Source organism: Protomyctophum bolini (genome assembly GCF_963924005.1).
Source record: "Protomyctophum bolini genome assembly, chromosome: 6".
NCBI classification, from domain to species: Eukaryota; Metazoa; Chordata; class Actinopteri; order Myctophiformes; family Myctophidae; genus Protomyctophum; species Protomyctophum bolini.
Window position 1 is genome coordinate 18,301,718 of NC_137867.1, and position 24,443 is coordinate 18,326,160.

General features: G+C 41.7%; 1 protein-coding gene across 1 annotated transcript in view; it reads right to left on the reverse strand.

Moving 5' to 3' along the window:
* The window catches only part of ghra (growth hormone receptor a), a 40,797-nt gene extending 23,249 nt beyond the window's left edge, over positions 1 to 17,548 (reverse strand). The window contains exons 1-2 of the mRNA XM_080766154.1: positions 17,210 to 17,548; positions 5,131 to 5,240 (exon numbers count right to left, since the gene is read on the reverse strand). Coding sequence (XP_080622280.1) covers positions 5,131 to 5,236 — 106 coding nt within the window. The 5' untranslated portion in view covers positions 5,237 to 5,240; positions 17,210 to 17,548. The remainder of the gene's footprint in view (positions 1 to 5,130; positions 5,241 to 17,209) is intronic.
* Positions 17,549 to 24,443: the final 6,895 nt, after the last annotated feature.

Below are 24,443 nucleotides of genomic sequence, written 5' to 3' on the forward strand. Positions count from 1 at the left end.
AGAGAGAGAGAGAGAGAGAGAGAGAGAGAGAGAGAGAGAGAGAGAGAGAGAGGGAGGGAGAGGGAGAGGGAGAGAGAGAGAGAGAGAGAGAGAGAGAGAGAGAGAGAGAGCTATTTCCTTTTAATTCCACAATTCTTTCCACACAGACTTCCGTTGGGCTACTAGCTATGGAGTGTACATTTGTATTTCACACTGAGACAAGCTGAATGCAGAGGTGGTATGTTGAGTTGGGTGTAGCTGTGTGACATTCTGTATCGGGGTTAAAGGTTATAGGAAGAAGAAAGAAGGTAAGAAACCGCAACAAGATACTGACAGGGGCATGCAAACAAGTGACATACACACGCACTTTTTCATGTGCACACACACACGTTCACCGACGCACACATGCATACACACAGGAATGGCAATGGCCCCCCTATTACCTTGCCACCCAGTTGAAAAACTGACTGTACAGACCCTGCCTGCCCTCAGTTCAGTGCTATGGAATATGGCTCCTGTGTGGTCTCATTAAGGTTCAGACAGAGTATTAGGCTGGCTACAGTGTATCCCGCCAGTTCTCTTCCCATGCTGTAGCTTTGATGTGTGATGGATGTGAACTTGGCCTGCACGGTAACACAGTGACCCAGTAAGCTTTACAACCAACCTCAGTTGTATTAGCCCCGGTTAATGAAGCTAATCTCCCCTAATGCCATCACACAGCCCACTGTTATGGCTTAATTATGTCATATTAGCGCCAGGTGAGAGTAAATGAGTGGGGATGGTTTGGGGGGGTTACAGGAATGGACACATGTATGCACCTGACCTTCACATGCATGCGTGCGTGTGTGTGTGCGCGTGCGTGTGTGTGCAAATTCAATCTTTCGCTTTCTGTCTTTTTGTCTGTTTCACCTATGAAACTTGACATAGAGTCCACAGTGTTACTTTATTTGTAACTCAGAAGAGTGCAAAAATGTAACCAAATTGACCCTTAAGGGTGCGTTTGAACACTCTCAGACTCAGGATTTTACTGTGTAGGCCCCAGGAGCAGTTTGGTTGTGTGTCAGAAGGTTTCACACGGCTAAGCCAGTAGTGATTTGAACTTGTGACCTTACATACGACGTGTTAGGGGTGACAGTTCAGTGTAAGCCCAGAATGACTCTGCAGCTGTTTGTCGCGCTACTACACCGTAAAACCCTCAGTGTTCATTTATCCATAATGTCACTCTGAGAGAGTTTAATGTAACCAAAGAGTTAAATTAACACCTGAGGATTTTACAGTGCACCCTACTTATACTGTTACACACAGGCCTTTGCCTTTCTTCTTCGCCCCTCACACGTGTATGCAACGTCGCAACCTACACCCAGAATCCTCACTCCGGTCTGCATATCTTCTTGCCATCTCTAATTTAATCAGACACTATTCCCAATATTCGTTTTCTAGCTTCAATTTCGCTCATAAACTTTCCAAACTCTGTCTAACTTCGCCCTATCCCACATTTGTCCTGAGCGTGCTGCACACGGCGTACTACGTACACACAACAACAGCAACACACCAAAAGTGGTTCTCTCTTTGACGATGTAATCGTAGCTTTGTGCATGTACGGCCGACCAGGCCACACCTACACCCTGTATGTGTGGTTACCACTGGTTACGGCAGTGGGTCTCAATTAGCTGGATTGATGCTGGGGTCTGTAATGAGACAGACAGAGAGGGAGTAAGCAGTCTTATTTATACTCTGTTGCATGCTGGTGGCACACACGGAAATAGCCGATCTACAAACTCACAACGTGCTGCAATGAGATGTTATGATGTTACTGTTATTTTCAGCACGCAAAAAGGAAGACAGAGAGAGACAGCAAGACAGACAGAGTGAGCAAAAGACAGAACAGGGAGACCAGGAATCAGAACGACAAACGAGGAACATAGACTATAATCACTCTGGTAAGCCTTTAAACACAGAGGAGTCTCCTCTCTAATTGTGAAGTGGTTGGATCTCTAGAAGAAAACCTTTTTTTTTTTTTTTACAAGAAACTACAAAACACATCCAAGTCTACCAGGAAGCCTCTTAGGTTAACCCAAGAGGAACTAATGGGGCTCTACCCAAACAAAACAAGGCACAACATAAAGTAATCACTCCCGAGTTCTACCTTAAACACTCAACAAGCCGTCTGTCTTTTCATCAATAAAAATTAAGTGGGAAAAAAAAACACTCAACAAGCCTTCTGGAGTAAATAAAAGTGTAAATAAAGTATTTCAAAAATAGACACAGGCATGTGGGAAGTACGGAGGTTATACTGTATTGATATGTCTGAGAAACACTGAGAAAGTTGCACGCTGTGTGTATTTGCTCACCCTATCAGCAGCTGTTCTTTGTCTACAGATGTTGGACAAAATGAGGGGGAAGATCCGATAGTTGCCAGCCAATCCAAAAGATGGAAGGAAGGAGATGCACTGAACTACTAGTTTTACCTTACTTACCCGCGGCTATTGACAATTATCTGGGAGATGATCAGTCTTATCATCAGACAATATTTTAAACTCACTCACACAAGTTTTTTGCTATGCTGGACAGACAAATGCCAACTCGAGTTTTGGTTTAAACAGCTAGGGCAAAGTGCACTGGTTTCAAACCTCTCTGTTTGTTTAAAATGAATCATAAGTAATCGTTTCTGTTGATAACCAGTGCAATATATGCTATGCTAGGCATTAATTAACACAATGGAGGACATTCCCATCACTGTAGTTGCATAAACAATAATGCTAATGAATGTTAACTCTCACTAGAAGTTAGGGCATGTCTATGAGCCAAGTTATTTTCAGCAGAATTCTCATATTCTGCCAAACACTATTACAGCCATTAATTCCTGAAAACATGGGCCAATAACTGAACCACATTCATCTAAAAAATGATCCACTGGGTATACAGCTCAGTTTGCTCTCCCAGCCAATGGAAGACCAATAAATCCACAGACAGAAATCGAAACATAAGATTACGCCAGAATATTAAGGACAAAGGCCACATGTTCGTCTTCTGAACTGCTTTCATTTTCGACCATCAAATGTCCATTTCAGGCTTTAAGTGGAAATAGCCAGTGTACTACGGTACTTATTCCATATGAGCCCATGAAGCTGTGTTATTCAACCTTCAACGCAAGGCTTCAATTTGTGTAAGGATTTTCAATTTCAAATCAGAACACATTAATTGGCCAACTGTAATGTTGCAAGGCTGCACATTTAGGCCTAGATGCAATCCATAGCAGCTTTCAAAGTTGGCTCCAAGGCCTCCTGAATTTCAAGTCAAATTCAAGTTTAATCACTTTCAAGTTTCAACCTAGTGGCCCTATTTGGGCATTTCATTATTGTCAAAAATGTTCAACATTCTGCAAAACACCTTTCTTTTTTCAGAAATAGTGAAAATAGCAGACAGATGCACACAACAACGTTCACAACACTTCACGATGCATTGTCAAATAATAATATAATAATAATAATAATATAAAATATTTTGCAATAGCGCCAGAGGCTACCAGGCTGTTTGGGGGTCCTTGGCAACTTTGGGAACCCCTGCATTCATGATTCATCCATCAAGATGCCAGTTGACAGCACTGACTCAACAGACTCAGAGAACTCTGCTTTCTGATAACAATATTGTGCTAAAACAGACGATGCTTGATCCAGACATTGCTCCAAGACATGTCGAAGCGCTGGTGGTTAATTACATTCAAATGATGGAATGATGAAGGTCATCCGTTTAGATTCTTTCCTCTAATTATTTCAAATGGTTCAGTGACAGCTGGATTAGCCACCTGTATTGTCTTATCCCTGGACTCTGACACAGAAGCCCACGCCATATATTTACCCTTCTTCCAAGCCCTATTGATTGCTGGCCTGTTTGACAAGTCAAACCAGGAAAGGGTGCCGTTTGCTCAACGTTGAACTCTCCCACATGAGTCTGAGCAAACACAGGATTCTGCAACTTGTGACTAGAGTTGTTCCGATAGCGATACTGGTATCAGGTACTCGGGCCGATACCATCCTCAATTACTCGTACTCGGTACAGGCCCCGATACTCTGACCCGAGTACCAAAACATCCAATTGACACTAGGCTGAACGAATGCAGCAAATCGCCAGAAACAGCCGATCTACAAGCATAAATGACAACTACACAAAGTGTAGATCGGAGAACCATCTGCATATATGAGAAAAGGGGGGGGAAATAAGTGGTTACACAAAAATAAAGTACTTGTACTCGTACTCGGTCTGAAAGAAATGGTATCGGGACAACTCTACTTGTGACTGACATAAGATTCGATAGCAAATGTCAACAGCGTGATGTGTGCAAAACTGAAATCACCTCTGTTAATGATTGATTGATACGTTTTATGCCAAAGGGCTGACACAGGACGCATGTAGAGCAATTGTTAAAACAATGTTCTGTTTGTGGGGTGTGATTGTGTCCGCCAGGCGATAGCATGTCGAAGACTATGTTTTTGTCCCTGTCCGTCCGTCCGTCTGTTACCTAATGTGTGGCACTGTTAGCCCGGTCACAAACACATACTCCCTGGATGCCAATTCCGAACCGCTACCCCAAGTTTTCCAGAACGGCCTGTTATAGAGCCACCATAACTTGAGGCAGACCCCACCCTCTCCTTCCAGTCCCATGTCAACCAAATCACTAAAACTGCCTTCTTTCACCTCCGTAACATTGCCATCGTCCAAGCCTATCACACACTGCTGCTGAGACACTCATGAATGGCTTCATCACATCTAGGCTCCACTACTGTACAGAGAATTGACTTCAAAATACTCACCATTACATACAAAGCCCTCAACAACCAAAACGGACAAATATAACCCAAAGGGTGCAGAATACTGAAGCAGGTTTACACAATAGAACACATGACTGTAAGTCTACAGCTGAAAATAAAATAAAATAAAATAATAAATAAGACACAGATGCCTGGTTTGTGGTTGGTTGTGCACTGGGGATGGGGACCTGTGGGTTCGCTGTGCATCACAATGTGGCTGTCTGTGGGCCTTTGGAATGCTGCCACAGCCCACCACGGAAATAAAAATAAATATAATCTAAAGGCATCACAACCTTTCAAGGACCACTGTAGAGCACGGACACTCACAATAACAGTGACCTACCTGATAATGTCACGTCATCACGATCCCCAAGAAATGCTGATCCTCTTGTGGGCAGACAAGCCAGTAAGGAAAGGAGGAGGTTGTAACGGCGCAAGGAGACAGTCATGGCGCTGCAGGAAGACAGACAGACAAGACAGAAAGAGTGAGACATTTATCAGTAGTTCTGAAAACGCCATATCACTATATTTATAGACGAATCAACAAAGGGGTGTCCTGGGCATAGGGTTCCCAACCGTACCGTACCGTATTTGGCAACTAAAAGACCTGTCTAGTAATGAACATCAGTTCATTACTAGACAGGTCTTTTAGTTGCCAAACGCACTTTGTCCCGAATTTTGGGTAAGAATGACAGCACGTTATGGTGATTCTCAGTATCATATCTTAGCAAACATTTCACCAACCATTTCACCCCGTGCATCTCTGGGCCACAACACAAATGGATGCGGTTGACAGCCAAAAATCTAATCTACCTCAGAGTCAGAAAGTTCTAGTAGTGAGATAGAACTAAAAAAGAAGAAAAACTAACTGCAGAGCTGAGTGGGAAAAAGATTTGGTGGATTCTTATGAAACAAGAGCTTTGCAGTTTGAACGAGGATATTCAAGCTTACCCTACAGCTGCAATGTTGGTGAGTTTAACGTTGTTTAAGCACATCGCAGATGCAAATTGGATGAATGGGGAGTCAATGGATGGTATTGCAACTCTAGATTCATCCCATTATAATAAATCTAGAGTTGCAAATTGCAAAGGACTGTGCCAGTTAGCCCTGACAGTGACACAGTTCCTTGTTCATCAAGCAACTCTACTACTCTAGAGCAGTGGTTCCTAAACTTTTTCATGTCAAGGACCCCCAAATTGACACTAATGAGCCTGCAGGCCTCCATTTGAAAACATAATGCAGAGAGAGTAATATAAAGAAATGTTTTTTTCAAATGTCGGTCTCCTGGTGGCGCTATAACAGGCCGTTCTGGAAAATTTGGGACAGAGGTTCATCGTTGGCATCCAGGGAGTGTGTGTGCAAAATTTGGCATCGACCGGGTTAACGGTCGATGGAGACAACTGTATCCAATGACTTTCGGATGACCCAGTAGGTTACTCTTGTAACTTGCAGGGTCACTGATACTATGAACTATGAAACTGTCTGTCTGTCTGTCTGTCTGTCTGTCTGTCTGTCTGTCTGTCTGGCATAATGACTACATCGTAAAACAATGAAGAAACTACAGTAACTAACTAACTAACTAACTCACTCACTCACTCACTCACTCACTCACTCACAAATAAATAAATAAATGAAGGCTCCTTGTGGTGTCAGGCTCCATTTTGGTATGCAATTTTGGAATGCAAATGTACTCAATGTAGTAATATATCCTTTTGAAAATTCAGCTTTGCTGCGATGGCCTTTGGGATTTGAAGCATTACTTAATGCTCTGCCAAAAGCATGATTGCAAGAAGTACATACAGTACAACAACAGAAGCATTTCTCATCAAGGCCTGTTGTCATAGAACAAGGTCACACCCTCTTCTTTGCCAGACAACCTTGTAGAACTAAAATCTCTGACAAAGCTTTAAACACAGAAATGTGGTGACAGCCTCCCAGCTCTCACATCTTATCCGTCCACATCCTAAAACTAAAATAAGATGACAAATTGTTCCTGGTCACTAAGGTGGTGTTGTTGGACAGGTTCTACCAGTCAAATCCAGCATCTAAATATAGAAACTAATAGCTCACAGCTATTTGGAGGTTGCTCACAACAACCGAGAACTTGAAGAACATTCTTCTTAGGGAAAACTCAACCTAAGAACCACTGAGCAGGGGTTTGGAGGTTAAGACTATACTGTAGGGCACACAACAATCTTTAAAGGCGATTCAGGATGTCAAAGACAAGATACAATATACTACATTTTACTGTTCGTGTAGGTATAATAAATACTAAAGAGATGCAGAAACTGTTTTCACGTCATGTTTTCAAAGGAGCAAATAGTATGATCAACTGGCATAAGCATCCACTTAAAGCGTCCTTTGGTTTTTAAAAGGCATTATATACATTTAATTAAAAGTTATTACAATTATTACTTTAGCTTGTCACTACTACTATATAAGAGATATTGAGATTGTTTTCTTTTCTTTTTCCCTCCCAACAATTGTGTAATAAAGTGGCAGTGCCAGGGATACATAGACCTGTGGCATTGATTTGGTTAAACACTGGGGATACAGTTGCTGACTGTCTTGGTATCATGCCAACTATTCTTGTATCAGTTTCAAACTGTTCCCGTAACCCGTACATTCTGCACTACTGCTGAAGGATTTCCAAAAAATTGCTCTTGGGGGTCGAGGAGAACTGGAGCAGCAGTTCAAAAAGTATGTATAAAGTGGAATTCTAACACACCAAAAATGTTATCCCAAATGCATGTATGTAAAAACATTTATTAGAGTGTGTACAAAATATAAGGCCACTCAGATCAGATGATGAGGAATAAAAATAGCTTATAGAAACCTGGCACACAATACAGAACATGCAACACATTACTTCCACAATGACTAGGCCTAAAAGTTATGTTAAACTACATTAGCTTCGCAATTCGCTTAGTGTAATATGGCATCCTTGACATATTCGACAGAACTTTCCTTAACCTTATAAACTCACATACTCTCCAAGAGTCTGGGCTTTTGCGTAATGATGTAGTGCGTAGCTCCTAGGGATGCTCCGATCAGGTTTTTTGGGACCGATACCGATCACTGATTGTTTCTCTCATGATTGGCCGATACGGATATGTCCGATACTGATCTTGTGAAATGTTAAAAAAAAAAAAATCCAAAAATATTATATGTCAAAACCAACGTCAAAACTGTTCCTGTGGCCTAGGCCATGGCTCAGTGGTCCAGGCACCTTGGCTGGTAATCAAGTCTGCCAGTGTGCCGCGGGTTCGACTCCCGATCCCGACAGCCTTTACTGCATGTCTTCCCCCCATCTCTCTCCCCATTTCCTGTCAGCCTACTGTCTGTCCCTCCATAAAAAATATAAAATAAAGGCAAAAGTTTTTAAACTGTTCCTGTGTGTGGGGAGGAAGGGGAGAATGTTTAGGCCTGTCACAAAAATGCTAAATGATGTTATACTATCTGATTGACATTTATACCACTTAAATGGTGTAAAAGATCAGTTTCTCCAGATACTATCATGATTTCATCTAAACCCCCTTCTTTAAATCAGTTTCAGTTCTATGCTTCTCTTTTTACACTGCTTTCCTCCCAAAGTCGAGCGGTGTGGTCGCCCGACAATTTTTTTAAATTAAATTAAAATCTTGTATTTCTATTGAGCGACGTCTTTCTTTTTTTCCCCACAGTTTTGTTTATTCAAGATTTCAGGGTATACAGCAAATCAAATAATATGACAATATATGTGACACACCCATATGGAACATACCAAAGAGATAACATATAAATATAAACATATAAATGTTGGTTTCAACAAAGTTTAAATTAGCTATAACTTGGGAGAAAGATAGGGACAGGGGGAGATGCGGTGCGCTGTGCACGTTCAAGACAGATATATCTCATATAATAAAGACGGTTGCATCCACACCTGCCTGGTCGGGAAACCCGGTAGCAAACCTTACCTGCCCGACCATTTTATTTACCTGCCCCGGGCAGTCGGGCAAGCGTTAGTGTCAACCCCTGGGACCCTTACAGTTCTGTAACTCTGACAAATGGAACCAAATTATTCCAATAAATCTGTGTGGCCTAATGCATATCAAACTGGGGTCCTTGAAATAATGAATAACATTGGGAATCACTGCCCCACTACTATACAGTATGCAGGGCCAATGCTCGTCCATTTCAACATGTGAGCTCATGTTAATCTCTGTAGAAAGCTCTACTCTGTTCTCCCCCACTATCAGAGTAAAGTGTCTGTGTGTGAAAGCTCCTTTCTCTCTCTCTCTCTCTCGATCGCTCTAAAATTAATGTTTCCCCTCCATTCCTCTCCCTCTCTCAGCCAATCGAGGGCCCCGATACATGCGGGAAGGCAGGGTAAACCAACCAAGAAAGTGGGAGGTTCGGTACAGACCTCCTAAGGTCCCTTGGTAAACATTTAAATCCTCTGTGGTCAACCCTCCTCCCACTGCCTCTGACCCAACACAGACTGTACACATGCAACCAGGCAAATCTACACACGTGCACGCACATGCAGCACACACACACACACACACAACACACACACGTGTGGAGCGCGTCCCGCACATGCACGCGAGCACGCCAACACACGCATGCACAACACAGCCCAACACACACATACCCACTTGTAACCCTGTGGCCGACACTATCCCTCCCCCAAGTTTCCCTGGGGAGCTGGTTTCTGTTAATCATCTGTGTTTGTGTGAGACAAGTAGGCAGGAGAAGGGGGGAGGCTAAGAACGCATGGGCAGTGGCGGAAAGTAACTAAGTACATTTACTCAAGTACTGTACTTGTAATTTTGAGGTATTTGTAGTTTACTTGCGTATTTCCGATATCCAATACTTTTACTTCTACTCCACTACATTTCAGAGTCAAATATTGCACTTTTACTCCACTACCATTATTTGAAAACCTTAGTTACTACCGGTAGTTACATTGTAGATTTAAATTATTATTAGAAAACATAGTGACCACTTCAATCCTATATACATTTCGGCCATTTGGAAATAGCCGATCTACAAGCTCACTTCTAGATCTGCTATTTTCTAAGCATTTGTATACATTTTGAACTTGTGAAATGGGACATTATGCAAGTACTTTATACTTTTGGTACTTTAAGTACATTTTTATATCGATACTTGTACTTTTACTCAATAAATTTGTGATGACCATACTTTTACTTGTAACGGAGTAGTTCTACATTGCAGTATTGATACTTTTACTTAAGTAAAAATGGAGAGTACTTTTTCCACCACTGAGAACGGATGGGGTGACGGTATGAGGGTGGAGTGAAGTGAACAGAAGGTTAGGGGGTAGGAGGTCAGTTGGTCTCGTTGTGTTAGCCCCTTCCATGGCCTCCGAGGCACGCTCGCGTGCGCACATGCACACATGGTAATGTGGCAAAGCCAAGTTTAGTTTTAGATTCTTCCAAAAGTAAAGAAGGAAGAGTCAGCAAGGTTAAATTAATCCCAGGAAATCCCAGGAGAGATATATTTTGGAAATGTAAACATGCAGCATTCATGAGCTGTCTTAACCACTTTTAACCTGGCATACTTTTTGAAAATCAGCGACTTTGGATTTACTTGCAGGGAGGTTTTCTCTGATTTGTAAAAGCAAGTAGGCTACTCCAGTACTTCCAATAAATCCAAATTTGACAGAGGAACTATTTGACTTCTGGTCAAATATTACTCAACTAACTTGTAGTTGAGTAATATTTGACCAGAAGTATCTATACTTTGACTCAAGTACTGGGGTTGATTACTTAATGTGTATTGAACCATGGATTTGCAAAATCATGATTTGAGGCACTCCTGCAAACTTTGGACGCCAATCTTAGCCAATCAGGAATCGGACAGATCCATCTTGGTCACATGACTATAGAGATGTGTGTAGTGTAGCGATTTGTGTGATGTTTGGACAAAATCTGTTGGAAATTGGAATGCTTTCACATTGCCCATTGCTAAATGGGCAATGTGAAACATTTGGGGCAGAGGTTCTGCTCTGGCATCCAGGGAGTGTGTTCGATGTGGATTGGTCCAACGGTGCCGTAGATTATCCTGGCAGACTAGTCCTTGGCTTTAACCCATGCTATATCTTTGAGGTGATAAAGGGCTGACTTTGTGATGTGGCTGTTTAGGTGTGAGTCCATGACTACACAAAGGGTTTTGAGCTGGGTGCTGACTTTTGTCTTCCTTGGCTCCAAAAACTATAACTTTTTACAGTTTTGTCTTCGTTAAATTGAAGACATTTGTTCAATGCATTTTGTATTGGACAATATATTCCTCTGGTGTGTGGTGATTATGTAGATTTGTGTATCGTCTGCATAACTATGCCAGTTTATTTTGTTGTTTTCCATAATCTGAGCTAGTGGGGGGATGTAGATATTGAACAGATCCTCAAATCAGATGTGTAAATACTAGCGATAGATACAAAATATGTTCTCTAAATACGATTCAACACTACCTGACTGGTGCATTCATGTAAATTATGCGGATGAGATTTGACACATGAACCAGAATGGCCGAATATACGACTTAGTTTGCTGTATTGTTGTATTGTGCCTTTTGCTTTGGCAATGTAAACTATGTTTTCTCATTATGCCAATAAAGCCCATTGAAATGAATTGGTACTACTAAGTATTATGCAGCTATTCACTTGTAGTTTAAACAATAAACACACAGAACCACAAAGTTGATCTTTTCTTACAATCATTGCCAGGACAATCACCAATGGAGGAGCGTTGACATCACCGCACATACAGTTTCATTGATAGCCCGCACAATACAATCCTCAGCGTTGTAAATGTATCCATAAATTATAATGTCATCGCCCTGTAACCAAATGGAACCTTACGGGTCCATTTGGTTACACGACGCAGATGCCATCACGTGCTTGTGGATGCCATCACGGGCTCATAAAAGCAGGCACGCAGAGGAGCATGAATGAACCAAGCCTTAGTTTAATAGGATAAGGATGGATTCCTATGTTGAGTACCACGACTACTACACCCCTAGAGCTTTGACAAATTCCAAAGGGCAGACCATGGAGTGTGAAGAAAATGTCCTACGTACAAGATGTCCTTATAGTCAGACTCCTCACCTGTCTCACCATGTACAAATCCTTATTATAGTAGGTAGAAAAAACTAATATAATTTGTCAGGATGGCCGAGAAATCCACGGACGGCTTCGAAATCAGTGGTAATTTCCGTGATGGTGGAATGGCGGATTCCTAGGTGGACTACTTTACTGAGAATTCTGCAGGCTTATGGATTATGGCCTGTAGCATTACTGCCTGTCTACCTGAAGATGCACATGAATGCATTCACACGCATTCCACACAGAGCTCTTTAGTGGAACCACGGCTTCAAACTGAGATGACTGTAGTGCATACGGCAACCCTTTATAAGGTGTAAACAACATTCTGCGCCTGTGCACACGACAAGTTACACAGGTGCGCGCATACACGCATGCACACACACACACGAGCACACACACGCACGCGCACACGCACACACACTCACACACACAATGAAAAAGACATAATGGAAGTTTGTTCCATGATCAAACATGATTGTTTGATTGATGTCATTGTTAAAAAACACAGAAGCTTTAGGCTAGAAAACAACACATTCTACACCAAAGTCTAAACTTATTCAGTATCTAGTGACAGTCAGAGCTGTTTCTGGAGCTGCCAAGACTAATCTGCTGTCATGTTTTATTGAAATCAAATCTTTGAAAGAAAGTACATCCATTTTCCACATTTCAATTAACAGAAAGACAGAAACAGCTTCATACGAATCCTTGCCTATTACAGTAAAAAGCGTAATTAGCTCATCTGTGTCATTGTGGGTTCGCTCCCTGCTGAGAGAGGAGGGTACAGTGCACCATATGTGTGGTGTGGTCATAATGTGATGTGATGTCATAACCATGGTCGTTGACACATTAGCTCCATTAGCTTGAATAGCGTCTTTGCAACTAAGGATTTTTCCACTCTCTCTTACATGCACCACCATCTCCATCTCTATAATACATTTCCATTGTTTGTTCTCTTCTTTCCATCTCTCGCCTGACCCATACTAGGCTAAAGAGGAATAATCCCTGGGATATCCCTGTCCTAAATAGGGATAAATGTCGGTGTAAGAGAAAAAATAAATCATAAATTAATAACATGGCACACACAGCGCACACCAATTTTTGGGGTGGTAAAACTGTGTTTTCCCAAAGTTGCCTTTACTGAATGTGTGTGCCAATCCATGCTTCATTTTATAGAAGCGGCTTTGGAAGTTCTGTTGTATTATATTGCCAGTTTGGCCAATAAATTAAAATACTCATATATTTTATTATATACAATTATTACTGTGGTGCTTGACTTTACAGCCACATGGTGCATAGCAGCAGTGTGTTAAAGTTCAAAACCCCATGAGGAAGACAGTTTATTAATACAAGCGTGTTTTAATTAAGGACAAGCTGCTGAAACAGCTAGGTACTGCACACTTCAAATATCCTCAATATTTTCAGGGTATATGCTTTTAAATGGACACAGGGAAATTAAACTCTAGTCCAACAACAATTTCCAAATGAGACCAAAAGAGATGACCAAAACAATATTGTGATTGCACAATGACAAGATTTTTCTGATTGATTTAGGAAGGTCTTATCACTGCTGACTTTATTTTATTTTATTAGTTATAGCTACAGTTAGTACAGCACATAATTAATGTGTAATTCAGGATTGGGATGAGAGCCTATATCACATAATGGAACATTAAAAAAATAATCTGTATTTTTACCAAGCAAGGCCAATATTATGGAACATTTCAATGCTCCTAAGAAGAGAATTGCACACATTTTGTTCAAGGTCCACTGTGGATCGTGCAAATAAATAATAATGCTCCCAAAAAAAAAAACAAGGTTTGAACAAGCCACAGACATGTGTCTACATGTTGCACAGATGTGCTGATGAAGATGAGGCCACACTGGCAGAACAGCTCAGGCAGGGGTGGAGCATGAATACCGCTGTGCAACCAGCTGCTCTTAATAGACCTTGCATTGTTGGATGTATCTATTAACCTGTGTGTGTGTGTGTGTGTGTGTGTGTGTGTGTGTGTGTGTGTGTGTGTGTGTGTGTGTGTGTGTGTGTGTGTGTGTGTGTGTGTGTGCGTGCGTGCGTGCGTGCGTGCGTGCGTGCGTGCGTGCGTGCGTACGTGCGTGCGTGCGTGCGTGCGTGCGTGCGTGCGTGCGTGTGTGTGTGTGCATGCGTGTGTGCGTGCATGCTCTAAGCTAAGGCATGCAGACCTGGCCCTTGGATGGCTCTTATATCTCCTACTCTTATTTCATAAGAGGGAGTGGAAAACTCAGTGTCAGCACACTGGCTCTGAAGAGCCTCTCCTGGAAGGAGATCAGGACACACATCTGCACAACTCGGCTAAGATGTGGGAGCATGCATATATGTGTGTGTGAGAAATACAGAACAAGAAAGGAAAAGAAAAGACAGAATACAAAGCAAGAGAGAAAGAACGTGTGATCACGTAAAGTGATCTATGTGGAAAATGCTTTGCAGCATTCCAGACTGAGACGTTTTGTGTGTGTGTGTGTGTGTGTGTGTGTGTGTGTGTGTGCAGGCCATGTATGTGTGTGTGCGACTGTGCGCGCGTGTGCATATGCCGTGTGTGTGTGTGTGTGTGTGTGTGTGTGTGTGTGTGTGTGTGTGTGTGCGCGCGCGCGCGCGTAAGCCATGTAGGTGTGTGACCACATAAATGCCAGTGATAGATCAGACATTGTCTAAAAGGTGTTCTTCATACAATGGACAGAGCTAATGACTAATTAACCTAATAAAAAATGATCAGAATTGCTACATTAATTAATCATATTCTAACCTGAAACCGTGGTATATTGCGATTATTATCACTACAAGTATATTGTGATAACATCACAATAACCAATAACCAACCAAATTATTTGGATCCACTGAGTCTCATGAGATTCCACTTATTAATTAAATACAAATAAAAAAGGTTATATAATATCACAGGTGGTTGGCAAACACAGGCTGCAAGTTTCAACTTACTTGTTGCAAATCTTTAGTCTGAAGTGAACTAGGCTTAACACGCCAGAACTGTCGAGAGAACATTTATAATGAGAACATTTGGAAATGCAATAATTTGGGCATATCCAAGGTTATGAGTAACAAACAGCCTGTCACTGCCAATGTGTCTGCTACTGAGGTTCAGACTTGGTTTTCACCACCAAGTGTCATTGTTGCACAGCCTAACACACACACGCATGCATGCACGCACGCACGCACGCACGCACAGTATATGATTATTTCAGGTGTGACAGTACAGTACAGTACAGTAGAGGGACCCCCCGGGGACCCCCACACGGTAACGCTGTCATTTCTCTGCTGTTTCGGACGCAGGGCGGCACGCATTCCTGTGGGTCTGGAAGTTCCGAGTACCCCCCGGGGACCCCCATATGGAGTTGCATCACTCAGTTCACATGGGTTTGATTTTTAGTTGTCTCTACAACTGCTATAGTTAAAAATAAGACTATCAATATTTTCTACTTCCATACAGTCTGTTTCTGTCCATCTTAAGTTCTGTTGAGTGTGTGCCGAGTCCACACCCAGCGAGAACTCTGAATGGATCAAAGCCATGCAGCAGGTGTGCCTGGCTGGGGATTTCACAGACAGGGGAGTAAAAGTACAGACAGGGAGTGTAATGGATTCATACAATTTATGCAACAAATAGTCTGTGTAGTTGTTGCTCAATCTTGATTAATTTCACACCTACAACTGTTAGTTTAAAACTTTATCGATATTCACTAGTCTTAGTCTTTTTCTGTGATGTCAAGTGTATGCAACTCCATGCCTATTTCAGAGCACAGCGTGCTTTTGATCGCTCTGTGCGAAAGCGTCAAAGATGAGGGGGGTTTTTTTCTCTCCAACTTTGACACTTTTTGCTGGCTCTGCTGCACCCCAACGCAATGAGAGAAGCGGCGGTCGCTGTTCTATAGCTCTGCACCCCAACGCAGAGCGTCATTGCTCTCCATAGACTTTGCCATGAATCTTGCCGCATTCTCAGAACATGACTGCGAGATGATGAGGCTGGAGTGAATTCAGAGTAAGGGTTTTGTTCAAAGACATTAGACTTCAAATGAAGTCCTTGACTCTTGCTTTGAACGGTCACCCCCACAACCCCAACCCCTCCTTCTCTCTCACACAGACAGACAACCACACACATGGATGCTGAACATGTGTGCACATGTGTGTGTACACTGTAGCTGACTAATGGTTTATGAGTGCTATCGCGTGTGCAGAACAGACCAGAAAGCCACTCTTCATGTTCTATGTCATACGATAGTGTCACACACTGAAAATACTCAAATATATGCTATTTTCAGCAGCACAAAACACCATGATTAAATAGCAACTGAAAGCTTCTTCATCTCAAACACAAACATATTCCTCAGATTCTCAAAGCTGATTTTTTTTTTGTTTTCAAATTGACAGAGCAACAATGAGTTTGGTATGGCTACTCAGTATAGCAGCTTACACCTGATCCAGGATCAAATTGCTCAGGGTTCTTCTGCAAGTATAGAAGACAATAATTCCATGACACCTTCTCAATTATTATGAACCTTTGCTAATATCTTATATGATGTGATGTAGTGGACCTACATTTACAATGTTTACATTATTTTGTATAGGCTATACATTCATAAAATAGTCAACAATAATTAATTGTAGAGCCTCTCGATAAATTGTGTGGTTAGTTTTGTGTTTCTGCTGCCATTCTTAGGTACCGGTATAAGGTTTTTCTTTACGGCTGCGAAATAATCAGAATACAATTATGTTAATCATCTATCAGTTAATATCAACAGTTTGATTGACATCAGTGTGGATTGGTGTGGTTTGAGGCTGGTAGCAGCTATACATATTTCACAAGATGCGAGAGGCGATAGCCTGGTTATTAGACAATTGTAATAAATATGAACAAAAAGAAGATACAGAAAAAAGACCATTCATAATCATAGTCATGCCATGTCCAGATCTGTAACCTATTTCGAGGATATTCCAAGTCCTGCTACCACCCTACTGTAGCTGGCACGCGTGTACCTCGCCAAAGGGTAGCTATTAAATTGTTTAGTTACTCTCCAAGTTGAATCCAACTTTGGCTACTAGTACTACGGTAGCCTACTAAAATGACCAGTAACAATAATACTCCTACATAGGACAGGTTGTTGAGGAAAACAGTTTTTTAACCAAGCAAGGTCATTTAAATAGCCTAAAGTTTCGTGTCGTGTCTGTGCTACAAGCATGCCATTAGACAATTCAGGGAAAAAAAGAACACACGTACACTGACTGTAGCCATATTTAAAATTAACAAACAACAATGTAAAAAACACTTACTTAATACGATGTTATGACCTGGGAAACTGTAAAGATAGCCAGTAGCGAATCGACTTTTCAGAACTTGTTCATCTGCAGCTGCGTAGCCTCAACCAACACGCAGAAGAAGTCGTCCGTCACTTCTTCGCCAAGTCGCCTAGAAAGGATCTCTCTTGTGCGAGCGGAAAGGACGAGGTTTTTATTTACATTACCTAATACCACTAGTCATTAATTTAGGTTCGCCCTTGGCCTTGCCGATGCTGGGTGACCTGGTCGAATCCGTAAGCTCTGTTCATCATGTAGGCTATTTGGACAGCAACTCGTCTCGTTGCCTCTTGGTGAGACGACAGGAGAGGCTCATGTGCTCAGTTCGCACAGCGGTGAAGCGCCCTCGTCTGCCAAAAATTCGTTGTTCCAGCTCAACCAATCTGCATCTGCAAGTGAAACCTATGAGTGATACCAACAACTTAGCTAGTGGTACTGTGGTGTGTGGTTTAGCCTATGTTAAATACAACTTGGATACATTCTAAATTAGGCAAAATGTGCACATTAAAAATGTATAGGCTACAGGGAATTAGGCATATTGGCCTGCACCGATTAAAGTTTATAGGCTATTTCGATTTTCAGATCACTTTTCGATCACCATTAAATATGGTTGCCTTAATTAAAACTTAATTATCCTAAAGTCAGTAGCCCTACGTGGAGCACCCACTGGGGTCTATGTGTGACGTCTTCGAGCCGGGGTCTCTCAGGAGTAGCCTAGTCAATAAGAACCCGCGCCCTGAGAGAAAACACGCAGCTGGTATTTTTCATCCTTTTAGTTTTGCATCAATTAATTTGATGGCTAAATGTGCTGCCTTTATCACGTTTGCTATTCCCAATGGCATTCCTAATGTGACAAAACGAGTTTGTGTAAATGCAGAAATAGGTATACAGTAGTGTAGCCCTGCCCCCATATCAGCTGGTTATGAACAACACAGTGATTTGCTGTAGAGAGAAAACTAAATATTATAATTATATTGAGAAAGGGGCACATATAGGGATGGCTGGGGAGGCAGGTGACTGGTGACATGCAGGGATGATAGGCTATGCAGCATTGCAGCTGTGTCAAGAAAACAAGAGTGTCAACTGTAGATCAGATGTTCCCAACCACTGGTACTAGACCAGGGCTTCCCAAACTTTTTTGGACCAGGTACCCCTTTTGGGGTAGATATTTTTCCAGGTACCCCCTCATCCTCGCAACACGGATAACAAATAAATGTTGACGTTTAAATGTAGACGTCTAAATGTAGACGTCTAAATGTATACAGACGTCTAAATGTAGACGTCTAAATGTAGACGTCTAAATGTGTACGTCTTCTCTTATGGGGGTCCCTGGCATATCTTTTCAAATGGGGGTCCACGGGCTAAGTAGTGTCAATTTGGGGGTCCTTGACATGAAAAAGTTTGGGAACCACTGCTTTAAACACTTTAGCACTTTATGAACATGAACAAAATAGATGGGTCCCCCCTGGAACTCCCTCAGGTACCCCTGGGGGTCCCCGGACCCCACTTTGGGAACCACTGTACTAGACTACTAGGCTACTTGGGCTACTGGTGGTACTTGAGCCCCACTCTGGTGGTACCATAGACGGTACGCAGAGGAGTCGCCCAAAAAATAAGAAAAAAGACAAAAGTGGAATGAAATATTTATATTACAGTTTTTCACGATTGTTAACATTTTCCAGCATTCTCAAAACTGCACACACACATCTGAAAACAATACACACAAAATGCTAAACCCTGACTCTCCTTTTCCATGATGACTCTTTGCTATCAAATCTCTTAACTGTTCCCAAAATGGAACTCGTGTTTTCATTTGGTACACACAGCGTATTTTCAAATGGCACACATACCATTCATTGAGTACACACAACTATAGCATTTGGCTACATACTACCAAGCATTTACAGCACAATGAAATTGAACACAATCATAGAAATGGAACACACAGAATGAGCCATTTCTCCTTTTGTAAAATGACTCTGTGTAGTATACTTTTTCATAGTCAAACATAAAACAGCACACAAATATTTTTTTCTCAGTTTATTTTTTACTGTAAACCAGCCTGCTCAAAGCCGGCTCCTCAATAGGATTCAGGAAAGGAGAATAAGGTGGAAGGAATAGAACAGAAAAAAATTCTAATGATGCCTGAATTGTGTAGTGGCTGAGATTTGGTTGGACCCTTCGGCAAGCCTCGCTCATGGTCAAACCATGATTGAGCACTTGGTCAACCACAGTTGCCCGAATCTCATTCTTTCTCCTCTTCCTCTTCCTCTCCCTCCTCCTCCTCCTCCTCCTCCACCTTGTTCTCCTCCTCCACCATGTCCTCCTCCTCCACCATGTCCTCCTCCTCCACCATGTCCTCATCCACCATGTCCTTCTCCTCCTAGTCCTTGTCTTCCTCTATCCCCCTTCTCCTCCTCCTCCTTCTCTCTGTCCATCTACTCCTCTACTTCTAAGTCAGAGTCTAATGCAGATAAAATAGTGTGATGTAGTGCAAATTGTGTCGAGTGATTAGGTACATGAAGTGAAGGTTGTGCAAATTGTGTTTTCGTGTGTTAACAATCGTGAAAAACTGTAATACAGGTAGTTCTTCTGACCAAGCAATTGGTTGAAATAGACTCCCTAGAGTTCTGTCAGCAGCAAAATTGGCAGAAACATTGGCAGAAAAATTGGCTTAGGAATGGAACAAAAACTAAACAATTCAAATAATAAATTACACTTTCCTCCTGTGTTAATACCTGAATAGGATGGGTCAGGTCTACGCTCCTGTATTTTAACATCAGTTATTATGGTGGTACTTGGAGATCCAGATATTTCCTGTGGTGGTACTTGGTATAAAAATGTTGAAAACTAGATGTAGGGCTGTTGTGTGTTGATAATATGTTTCTAGTTTAGGTGTTTTAATATTGGAGCATACATTTGTTGGCTTATTGTTTGCGGAATGGAGTACAAAGATTTGCAGAATGCTGTTTGTCATATAGCAACACAGATGGCAGAAATCATATTATTGGCTGTAACAATGTATCGCCTACATCATGCTTTTCTTCACAGCATGATCAAATACCAGGAGGGAGGCACACCCCATATAATATGCCCATCTGTCTTATGCAGTAATATAACATCAAATGCTTCAAAAGCGTCTTCCTTCCTCTCTCTCTGTCTCTGGTGTTCAAGCTCATTGTTACATGATTCATGATCATTTGTACCAAATGTGAAGATTGATGAAAAAAAAGAAATATCACGTTTCTTCCATATTTGTGGACCCCCTATGGGTTGAAGTGAAATAAATTGTGGCTCTACTCTGTGTAAATATGGTCTATAGTACTAACTAAACTAATGTCCTTTGGAACATATGATGCCTGACCCCATTGCATTGGGAACGCATGTCCCTGGTTATGCAATACCTGTCAGAGTACTTTGCACTGCAGTACCCATTATCAAAGTACTCAAAGACCAGTCTATGATGTCAGTAATGTCATATTGATGACTTCAGGGGATCTCCTTATATGGCCTCATGCCTTATATGTGTGCGTGCGCGCGCGTGTGTGTGTGTGCGTGCACATATTTGTGAGTGTGAGGGAGAGATTTGATTAACAATTATAAAATACAATCATGCAATCTGAATTTATTTTCAGCGAGAAACACTGTCGTATGAGGTATAGATAACAGACAGGACTGGCTGTTTTTCTGGCTCAATAACATTCCTCTTCCTGCCTCTAGAAAACATTGTTGATATAAATCGTGATGCAGAGGCAGAGATGGAATTGGCCTGTCTGTATCGAGCAGTCCTTATTTATACTCCTGTCTCTATCCAGTTCACAAGTTATGGCTTGACTTTCCAATCCATGCATCTCCGTCTTAAAAAAAGGCTCTGTAAATTCACCAGGATGCTCTGATGTAAACAAACTATAGTTCAAAGAGACTCCTGCAAATATGTTTGCATGTGTTCAGTAGTATTTTCACTTTTAAAAAGAAAATGCTATTAATCAGCCTTCTCCCACAGGAAACCAATGGTGTTAGGCTGCTAAATAAGTGTTACCCTCACCCTGCAGTGGAATTGAAGCACATATTATTAATTCCCAAAGACAAACAGTATAGACATGATTTTATAACAGAAAATAACCCCAGCACATGTCAACATAATAGAAAATTACTGTACAGCGAGTTCTGATTGGAGGAGAGTGGGGGCGTCCATTGAATTAGTCGCTTTGTAATAGACTATATTCATCCCCCTGATTTTCTGCTCTACCTCTTAAGTAATCATGCTCGGTTACAGCAATTGTGCTAAATTGAATGTGACAACAGAACAATGAACACAGCCTACACAAAGTGATGCTACTGTGCTTGGATTGGACAGTTGGAGCTAAAGGGCTCCGTTCATACCAACTTTAACCCTAAGCCATCCTCATTGTTGTTTGGTCAACACTTTGTTGTTGGCATGAATACATTTATTTTGGGTAATGTACAGTAAAATCCTCCCATAATTTATCTTAATGAGTCTAAATGGACCTAAATGTGTTACTGTGTAGCCTATAGGCTACATTACATTTCGGCCTTGTCACATGTGATGATGACCTGTCAACAACTGGCCTACACCATTCTGAGATTTCACTTACAGTATAAACTAAAGAACCATTGTTGAAAGGGCCTTTCTGTGTGGAGTTTGCATGTTCTCCCCGTGTCCCCTAGGGTAAAAAACATGCAGTAATCCTGGTCTCTAAACTGCCTCCCCCTGGCCAGCCGGGGCGCCTGATGGAGGGGAAAGGAACTAGTTGGAATAATGTGTTCCTGTTCCTTCCACACGCTACATCCAACCAGGGAAACCCTGTCAGGTGTAAAGGAGCAACTTGGACACTAGCTCATGCATGAAGGAAGCATGAGTTCAAGTCCGTTGCTCTCCCCAGGTTGGCGGAGGGTGTGTAGAGCCCAGGATCACACAGGACAAAATCGTGGAGAAAAAAAAGGAACCATTGTTGTGGATTCAGTATCAAAGTAAGTACTGTATATACTCCAAATAATTGTTCATTACAGATTCATGTAGTGTGGAATACATTTGTCGACATACATACATTGATCAGATGTTTTTTTCATCAAAGTAATTCACGATATAAACTCTGTAATATGGTTAATGCAATTTGATGGCAGTTTTACCCAAAAGCACTCAATTTAGTTTTGGAGGATTATTGCATTATTGCATTATTGTTTATAGAATAAAATAGCATATTTTGCAAAGGCCTTGCCAGCCCCATTTGATTGATTTATTGATCGATTGAATACTTTATTAACAAATAAACAAAAAGTACAATTGACAAAACATACAACAATAATGATAAAAGGATAACACAAAAAGCCCTGCAGGTGTTGTTGTGGTCTTATGTATTCAATTCATAAAGACAGCAGCAGCACATTATTTTATCAACATTAGATCCCAGTGTCCCATTTCTTCTTTTTAAGACAGGGGGAAATAAACATCTAGATAATATAACAAGAACCGAGGGAAAAAATTATGAAAGACATAAAATAAAGAGAGAGAGAGAGGATTGTTATTATTTTTGCATTATTCAAAACATCTCATCAGCTATAACCAGTAAGACGCCCTGAGGGCGAGAAGCGACCTAGCGGAAGATCAACATATGGAATGTCAGAAAAGGTCAGCTCCATATATGGAGATCTAAGGGTGGTAGTGGGGGTAGTGTCTTGAGTGTACAGGGTTTGATGAGGGCCCAGGTAGAGCCAGGTCTTAATTTTCTGGCCTGTTGAGAACTCTAGTTTTCACCGGCTGCCAGGCGCAGCTGCACTAATAACTTTGAGGCGGGCCCGTCTAGAGGTTGAATGGACAGGTATCAGTCAAAAGGGAGACATCGAAGAGGAAGAATGGGTGGGAAGGATCAACATATGGAATGTCAGAACAGGTCAGCTCCATAAATGGAGATTTAAGGGTTTGAGATCAGATGCACAGTAGAGTTGCTGGCCGGCTCCATATATGCAGATTTAGGTGATGATCCAGTCTTCACCATGTATGGCTATCCAGGGTTTGATGAGGTCAGTGTCGTGATCTTCATATAGAGACAGCCATATGGAGCATCGAACATATATGGTGGTGTGAGGTGTCACGAGCCGTAACGGACTGACGGCCATATATGGTGGCGTGACACACAGATCGACAGGTTTTCATAGTAATCTGCAACCTACGGCCGCAACAATAAATAGACATATCTTGCACTACTGCTGATATTCACTACATCAGTGGTGTACTGTCAGTCAACATGGGTTAAAGGGTCAAGCTCTAACTGAGTGCAACTGTATCAGATGGTAAGTGGTCATACAATACAAGAAATCATCATACTAGAAAGAGATGGTCATTTCTTTTGGCAAGCTACAAGACTTGTCTAGGTCCAGTTCAGGCTTTTATTTTCCACGTAATGGGTTAGTGGCCTTTGCATCATCCCCTACCAGTCACCTGTAATGCATTTAATTCCTATTGGATTAGGATAGGAAGAGATAAAATGGCTGTAGGGGTGACATAGACACACAACACAGATACGCACGCACACCTACAGGAACATCAACAGACACAGCAAAGGTCCACTTTCCTTCCACTCCACTCACATTTGTGGGTATAGTTCACACTGCTGTTCACAGTGGTATGCCTGGCCTGAGTTATAATTTGTTGCATGCCGTGTCATGCATGGAAAATAGCAGATCTACAAACTACAAAAAATGAGTAGCATGTAGATTGGCTATTTTTGGTGTGTGACACCAGCAATCAACTAAGTGCATCATGCTGTACAAGACCACATCTCGTCATAGACAAACCAGTAGGAGGCAGGTGAGACGGAAGCGCTGAAGAAGAAGGGGGGAAATTGAAGGGAATTAGTGAGATTGTGAGGCATGGTGAAAATCCGCAAAGTATCAGCATGGGAGCCCCAGTCAGGTGCAAAACAAGCCAATTAAGTGGGACGCCTGGCCTAATCAGTGAATGCATCATGCAAATTATGTATTTTTTTTCCAGTGTCTGTTTTAATGTTGGCGGTTATTGTAGAATACAAATCAGGGACTTAACACTGATGAAAAGGAGAGAGCAACCAGGAGGATCAGAGAAAAGAGAGAAACTCATAGCAGAAGGAAAGGATGATGAGGAAGCTGTAATGTGAGTTGTAACTTGTAAGGACAATATAGAGGGAGAGGGACAAAAAGCAGGCTGCTGTAT